Source organism: Pristiophorus japonicus, chromosome 9, assembly GCF_044704955.1.
Source record: "Pristiophorus japonicus isolate sPriJap1 chromosome 9, sPriJap1.hap1, whole genome shotgun sequence".
Lineage (NCBI taxonomy): Eukaryota > Metazoa > Chordata > Chondrichthyes > Pristiophoridae > Pristiophorus > Pristiophorus japonicus.
In genome coordinates this window covers 161,700,191-161,708,609 of record NC_091985.1, presented here as the reverse complement: position 1 = coordinate 161,708,609, position 8,419 = coordinate 161,700,191, and the positions used below count along the sequence as shown (strand labels likewise).

The window sequence follows — 8,419 nt, the reverse complement described above, 5'->3', positions numbered from 1 at the left end:
GGTCTTAGGCAAGTGCGGCATTGGAGAGCTGGAATTAACGGTGCAGGTCCTGAGTGACCTTGACTTCAGCATGTGTCTCGTGTAAGTCAGTACATTAGAGTCAGGACTGAACAAAAACCTTCATCATCATTGGTGGAGTTTTAGTATATGAGCTGTGAATGTTTGCTACCTGAACCCGCTGAACTTCAGCGTCCATTGATTTGCCCCAAGAGTCATCCTGCCTCTCAGACCCCTCTTCTGGTCCATCCGCCTCGTAAATTAGCTTGGTCACAGGCTTCCTGCACATTCGAGCTAAATGGCCGCTGAGGTTGCAATTTCTGAAGACAAAATGTTGAAACCTGCAAGTCCTGGCAGAGTGTTTGCCCCCACACCTCCAGCATGAGCTGAGATTCCCATTGTTGTGAACAAAGGAACTATGACCCGGCATCCCTCACTGATTGTCCCTTTGACTGCCCTTGAGTACCTGTTAGTGTGGGTCAGTGGTCCCATTCAGGACTGCATTGTCCACTGTGATGGCGGAAATGTCTGTTCAGCCTGCCATTATCTTTGTTCAAAACCTACTCTGGGGTCTATTGCTGCCTGGGGTGTGTCGAACTGCCCTTGCCTGCCTGCGGGGCTCTGAGTCACGTTTATGATATTGACTCCCTGATTCCCCCGCCACGTTGGAGGCAAAATTGCTTGCGTATATTATTTTGGTTTCCTCCTCCCCCGCCATGAAAGTCTGAGCCACCAACGCCGCCGCTTCCAAAGTCAAGTCCTTGGACTCGATTAACTTTTGGAAAATCCCTGCATGCCCGATGCCCTCAATAAAGAAATCCCTTAACATCTCCCCCCTGCAGGCGTCTGTGAACTTAGAGGCTGGCCAAACACCGGAGGTCAGCAACGAAGTCCGGTATGCTCTGTCCTTCACGACGTTGGTGGGTATAGAATCTGTGTCGGGCCATGTGTATGCTGCTCGCCGGTTTGAGGTGCTCACCGATTAGTTTGCTGAGCTCTTCAAAGGTTTTGTCCGCCGGCTTTTCGGGTGCTAGTAGGTCCTTCATGAGCGCGTGAGTCTTAGGTCTGCAGCTGGTCAGCAGATGGGCCCTTCGCTTGTAGGCCGCTGCATCTCCCAGCCATTCTTTCGTGACAAAGCTTTGCTGGAGCCTCGCAATGAAATCGTCCCAATCCTCACCAACACAGTACCGTTCCTCTGTGCTTCCAGTGGCCATCTCATGGGTCGTTGATTCCCGTTTCTCGTCGCCAATGTAATGTCTTTACTCAGTAGCACAAAACCCACACGAGGCACATTCTATGGACAAGGTCACTCTATGACCTGAACCTTTATTCACAGGACCAAGATGTGATGACCCTGCGTGGGACCTCCCTTTATATACCTGGATGACCAGGTAAAGAGTGTCTCCCACAAGTTCACCCCCTGTGGTCAAGGTGTGCATTGCTTAAGTATATACAGTATTGCAGTGGTGTTACATAGAGGTTACATACATGACAGTTTGAGATCCAACTTTCTCACCCTCCATGTGAATTTGAAATTCAACCATGCTATGATCACTCATTCCAAGGGGATCCTTTACTAGGAGATTGTTTATTAATCCTGTCTCATTGCATAGGACCAGATCCAAGATAGCCTGCCCCTGGTTGGTTCTGTTCCATACTGCTCAAGGAACCCGTCCCTTATGCACTCCATGAACTCTTCCTCAAGGTTACCCTGACCAATTTGATTTGTCCCATCAATATGGAGGTTAAAATCACCCATGATTATTGCTGTTCCCTTTTTACAAACCCCTACTATTTCCTGGTTTATACTCCAACCTACAGAGTTGCTACTGTTAGGGGGCCTATAGACTACTCCCACCAGTGACCTTTTCCCCTTATTATTCCTTATCTCCACCCAAACTGTTTCAACATCCTGATCATTTGATCCAATATAATTTCTCACTATTGCAGTGATTCCATTCTTTATCAGTAGAGCTACCCCACCTCCTTTTCCTTTCTGTCTGTCCTTCCGGATTGTCAAATATCCCTGAATATCTAATTCCCAGTCCTGGTCACCTTGCAACCACATCTCATCTCTTTAATGGCTATCAGATCATACCCATTTGTATCTATTTGTGCCGTCAACTCATCTATTTTATTACGATTGCTACGTGTATTTAGACTTTAAATTTGTCTTTTTACCCTTTTTTCCCTGCTTATTTCCTCTCTCCTTCAAACCCACTTTCTTTATTTTTGCTTTCTAATTCCAGCTTTACTCCCCTCCCTACTGAACCTATTTTCAGGTTCCCATCCACCTGCCAAGCTAGTTTAAACCCTCCCCAACAGCACTAGCAATCCGCGCCCGCCCCCCCCCCCACCCCTCCCCTGCAAAACGAGGATATTGGTCCCGGCTCTGTTGAGGTGCAACCCGTCTGGCTTGCACAAGTCCCGCCTCCCCCAGAAGCGATCCCAATGCCTCAGGAAACGAAAGCCCTCCCGCCTGCACCATCTCTCTAGCCATGTATTCATCTGTTCTATCCTCCTATTTCTGTACTCGCTAGCTTGTAGCACAAGGAGTAATCTGGAGATTACTACCTTTTAGGTCCTACTTTTTAATTTCTCTCCTAGCTCCCTAAACTCTGCCTGCAAGACCTCATCTCTTTTTTCTACTTAGGTCATTGGTCCCGATATGGACCACGACCGCTGGCTGCTCACCCTCTCCCCCCAGAATGCCCTGTAACCGCTCGGTGACATCCTTGACCCTGGCACCAGGGAGGCAACATACCATCCTGGAATCACGTCTGCTCCCCTGAGCATTGAATCCCCGACCACTAATTTTTAGGTTTATGTTATTTTCATTTGATCTGATTATTTGTTCTTGACTTCTGTTTCTTGTATTTTAAATCAAATCATAGTGGGATGACTGAGTGTTGTGCTAATGTGACGGAAATTACCAAAAATGAAGATTTTTTGTTGCAGCACTACCAGGAATGTTGTTTTTTTGTTTTTATAAAAAGCTCTATCATTAATAGCCAAATGAAGTATATGGCCTTTCACTTGTGTGTGCCCTTTGACATGATAGCTGGCCATAGCTACCATGTCAGATAGCACATACAAGAGTATCAGTTCCTATACCCTGTACTCTGAAACTGAAAAAAAAACTATGCTCAATTTTTAGCTGGATTTTTCTGAAACCAATGCACCAAACTGTTTATTGGAACATTCTTTGCATCTCCAAATTAAATTTCTAAATGTTTTAATTATGTAATTTCTCAATATTTGCTAACTTGAATTTTGTTCTTCATGCAAGACAGAACATGCCATGACCATTATTTCTTCTTAAGTACTTTTAAACTGCACTCAGTTTTATAAGATGTGCTTTTGGGACAGGTTTTAATTGTCTTTTCTCTTATGTTTTTACCAGATGAAACCTATGGAAACAACTTGATTTCATCTGTGATTGACAGCTGTAACTGTTCAGACTCCAGTGATATAGAACTGAGTGATGACTGGGTTGGCAAGAAATCTCCAAAGATCTCCCGAGCTAGCAAGTCCCCCAAACTACCGAGGTAAACAAACTACTCTGATGATTTGAGTTTTCTTCTAAAATAATTTTTTTTTTCAAAAGAATTGTTTTTTCCCCCGCAAGCCCTTCCACCAGTTATGCCTTATTGGTGCCATTGTTGCCTGTAGCTAAATAATTTTGTACTGCTTCCCTTTGAATTAAAAAGTCGCGCAGAATTTTCCACATCCATTTATATAGCATTTTTAACCTAGTAAAACGTACCAAGGCACTTCACAGAAGCGTTAACAAAATTTGATGCCGAGCCACAAAAGGACAAAATAGGATAGGTGTCCAAAAGCTTGATCATAGAGGTTTTAAGGAGCAGAGAGGGGTAGAGATACGGAGAGGTTTCGGGAGGGAATTCCAGAAATTAGGGCCGAGGCAGCTGAAGGTACTGTTAATAGTGGAGTGATAAAGATTGGGGAAGTGCGAGATGCCAGGAGTGGAGAGATCGGAGGGTTGTAGGGCTGGAGGAGGTTACAGAGATAGGGAAGGGCGAGGCCACGGAGGGATTTGCAATAAAGGATGGGATTTTAAAATCAAGGCGGTGCTGGAGCGGGTGCCAGTCAATATTTTCCCCCTATTTTTGAGGGGGGTGGGGGGGCGGCTACGCGGTACCTTTAATGGGCTGCGCAGCCCAGTCAGTAATTCATGCATGCGCAAAATTTCACAATGGAAAAGCCGGGACCGGCAGACATCTGCACTGCCACGCAGCTTAGAGAAAACATTGATGTCAGTGTTGGTCAGCGAGGATGGGTGATGGGTAAATGAGATTTGGTGCGAGCTTGGATGAGCTCAAGTTTACAGAGGGTGCAAGGTGGGACGTCCGCCTGGCCAGCATTGGAATAGTTGAGGTTAAAGGTAACAAATGCATGGATGAGGCTTTCAGCAGCACGAGCTGTGACTAGTGATATTACGGAGGTATTAGTGATGGCAAGGATACAGGGTCAGAAGCAAAGGTTTTGATGGGGACTGAAGACAATGGCTTTGACTTTCCAAAATTTAGTTGGAGGAAATTTCTGCTCACTGTTTTTGGATTATGGCACCAAGGGGCAGCATGTAGATGGAAAATAGGAGGGAGCCAAGGATAGATCCTTGGGGGACTCGAGGTAACTGCGTGCGACCTCATTTCAAAATTCCGCGACTGTGTGGTTTTTCCATCTAAAAGCCGGTGAGCCGGCTGCGCAGGACCTCCAGATCGCTGCATGGCCGAGCAGGTTACCGGGAATATTGTTCTAGAGGTAAAGTGGAACATGAAGCACTCCTGCTGCCAGATGGATATCCACTTGGGTTTTATTAGAGCAGATTTTATCCTTAGAGCTATTGAAAATTAGTGGCTGTTTCGGTACATTGATTCATAGAAAATGCTTCAGAAAATATCTTGCTGCAGCTCCTGATGACCTAAAAAGCCACTGTCACAGAATTTGGTCATAGACACCATGTCCCAAGTTTGATTCTAAATCAGTTAATTTCACTCAGGACAGCAGTTCGCCTGCTAAAATTAACTCCAGCAGGCTAGGAATATTGCAACTTTAGTAGCTTGCCACATTTTCCCAAACATCATTCTAATCTATGTGCATTTCTCACCAGAATTAATCTCGATGCTAGAAAATCGCCCAAACTTTCTCGGGCTAACCAGGAGATATCAAAGTCTCCACGATTACCAATTAGGAAACCTTCTATTGGTTCCCCAAGTTTAACTCGTAAAGAATTTCCTTTAGAAGATATCACACAGGTATGAAGCTGTATGGGTTTGTTTGATTCTTTACTGGAGTTCTTGTTATTTTATTAAAGTGAAATGTTTAGTGCAAATTGACTTAACATTTATTTTTAGTAAGTATTCGTGTCCTGTGCACAAACAAAAACAAATGAAGGATTTAAACAATAAATTGTATATTTAAAATATTATCTACATACTAAAGATTTGTCTAAAGTCTTAATTGTTGGGGAGTGAACATTCTCCTCTTTAAATCCAGTCGGAGCATTAATCACTTGCATGGGTTAGATACAAGGTAAAGCTGCCACCTTGTCCCAACAATGTACCTTAACGCCAAGTTCAAATTAATGCCTTTTACTGCATCTGCTTGATATGAAATCAGTAAATTTGCATGATACTGCAAAGCAGCATTTTTAGTATTTTAAAAGAAAATGTACTTGTTTGTTTCAGCACAACTATCTTGCTCAGGTCACATCTAACATCTGGGGGACAAAATTCAAGATTGTAGGACTGGCTTCATTTCTACCAAGTAATCTAGGTGCAGGTAGGAATTCAAAAATTAGTATTCTATCTAGAAACTCCATGTCCCAGTGGAATTCCTCCTATTAATGGAATGAATAATGCATTATTCTACATCACAAGGTTTATAACACAAAATGTCTTTGAAGACTAAGTGATTCTGATGAAGACTTGAGTCAGACTTCAGAAATTTTAGTTGCCCTAGGTGATGAAAATGGAGTCTGGAGTATTTGCATTTCCCAAATGTTGAACCTGTTTGTAATATTTCTTAAAGCCAAAATGTCATGCAACACTTTAAAATCAATACTGTTAAAATCAGGAGCTGAACCCAGAAAATTAAAAAAAACCTTCAACATTGAACTGTTACATTTTTTAATAAATAAAAAAACATTTTTCTAACCTGTTAATTTGGCTCAGTAGTTGAGTGTACTCAGACATATGGTTGTGGATTCAATTCTACTATGGACTTGAGTCACAATCGAGGCTGATGCAGTATTGAGGTGAAACTACATGATCAGAAGTTCTGCCTTTTGGATGATGCATTGAATGGAGACCTTGTCCACTGCTTATATGGATGTAGAAGGTTCCATGGTACTATTTGTAGAACAGGGGATTTCTCTCTTCCCTTGACCATCACCACCGAAAACAAATTATCTGGTCTTACATTTGCAGTTTGAGGCTTTGCTATGGGTAAAATTGTTTGTCATGGGTAGTCTGCAATTGCAAATCTGAGCTATCCTTTAGTGCAAAGGAGAGATAGAATGCTCATGAAATGATTATCTTCTATTCTTGGTAATCCCAACAGAAACCAGAATACAGTCTATTTCCCTTCATTTTATAAATCTCGATCCAATCACCCCAAAGTCTACGCTTCCTTAAAGTGTAGAATCTTTTAACTTAGCTTGATAACCACTTTAAACTGGGAATTAGTCCAGTGGCCCTGCTCCGCACCCTTTTCAAAGCTTCCATATCACCCACCAAACTGGAATCCGTATTCGAAATGAGGCCTGAACAAGGTCTGGTACAAGAAAAAAAATAGCTTTCCTTGTCTTATCAATTGTCCCATGAACATACCCCAACACCATATTCACTCTAGCTATCGCTTCAAGGCATTGCTCATAAACCTTTAGAGATGTATGCACTGGAATGTCCATACATTTCTTGCTCACCTTTAATGCTTTTCCCTCAAGGGTGAACATAAGAAATAGAAGCAGAAGTAGGCCACCTGGCTCCTCGAGCCTGCTGCGCCATTTAATAAGATGGCTGATCTGATCATGCACTCAGCTGCCCTGCCCGTTCCCCATAACCCTTTATTCCGTTATCGATCAAAAATCTTGTCTATCTCCGCCTTAAATATATTCAGTGACCCAGCCTTCACGGCTCTCTGGGGCAGAGAATTCCAACCCTCAGAAGAAATTCCTCCTCATCTCAGTTTTAAATGGGCGGCCCCTTATTCTGAGACTATGTCCCCTAGTTTTAGATTCCCCTATGAGTGGAAATATTCTCTCTGCATCCAAGAACACAAGAAATAGGAGCAGGAGTAGCCCATTTGGCCCCTCGTGTCTGCTCCGCCATTCAATAAGATTATGGCTGATCTGATCATGGACTCGGCTCCACTTCCCTGCTCACTCCCCATAACCCTTTACTCCCTTATTGCTCAAAAATCTGTCTATCTCCGCCTTTAAATAAATCCACCTTGTCAAGCCCCCTCATTATCTTATGTTTTGATAACATCACCTCCCGTTGTGGCTTTGTGTCTTAATGCAAGGAGTATCCGCAATAAGGTGGATGAATTAACTGTGCAAATAGATGTTAACAAATATGATGTGATTGGGATTACAGAGACGTGGCTCCAGGATGATCAGGGCTGGGAACTCAACATCCAGGGGTATTCAACATTCAGGAAGGATAGAATAAAAGGAAAAGGAGGTGGGGTAGCATTGCTGGTTAAGGAGGCGATTAAGGCAATAGTTAGGAAGGACATTAGCTTGGATGATGTGGAATCTATATGGGTAGAGCTGCAGAACACCAAAGGGCAAAAAACGTTAGTGGGAGTTGTGTACAGACCTCCAAACAGTAGTAGTGATGTTGGGGAGGGCATCAAACAGGAAATTAGGGGTGCGTGCAATAAAGGTGCAGCAGTTATAATGGGTGACTTTAATATGCACATAGATTGGGCTAACCAAACTGGAAGCAATACGGTGGAGGAGGATTTTCTGGAGTGCATAAGGGATGGTTTTTTAGACCAATATGTCGAGGAACCAACTAGGGGGGAGGCCATCTTAGACTGGGTGTTATGTAATGAGAGAGGATTAATTAGCAATCTCGTTGTGCGAGGCCCCTTGGGGAAGAGTGACCATAATATGGTGGAATTCTGCATTGGGATGGAGAATGAAACAGTTAATTCAGAGACCATGGTCCAGAACTTAAAGAAGGCTAACTTTGAAGGTATGAGGCGTGAATTGGCTGGGATGGATTGGCGAATGATACTTAAGGGGTTGACTGTGGATGGGCAATGGCAGACATTTAGAGACCGCATGGATGAACTACAACAATTGTACATTCCTGTCTGGCATAAAAATAAAAAAGGGAAGGTGGCTTAACCGTGGCTATCTAGGGAAATCAGGGATAGTATTAAAGCC

At 43.4% G+C, this 8,419-nt stretch overlaps 1 protein-coding gene across 1 annotated transcript in view; it reads left to right on the top strand.

The window, feature by feature from the left end:
• tulp4a (TUB like protein 4a) overlaps positions 1-8,419 on the top strand; it is a 115,919-nt gene that overhangs the window by 20,709 nt on the left and 86,791 nt on the right. The window contains exons 2-4 of the mRNA XM_070891019.1: positions 3,401-3,545; positions 5,132-5,276; positions 5,709-5,802. Of these exons, the coding sequence (XP_070747120.1) occupies positions 3,401-3,545; positions 5,132-5,276; positions 5,709-5,802 (384 nt within the window). The remainder of the gene's footprint in view (positions 1-3,400; positions 3,546-5,131; positions 5,277-5,708; positions 5,803-8,419) is intronic.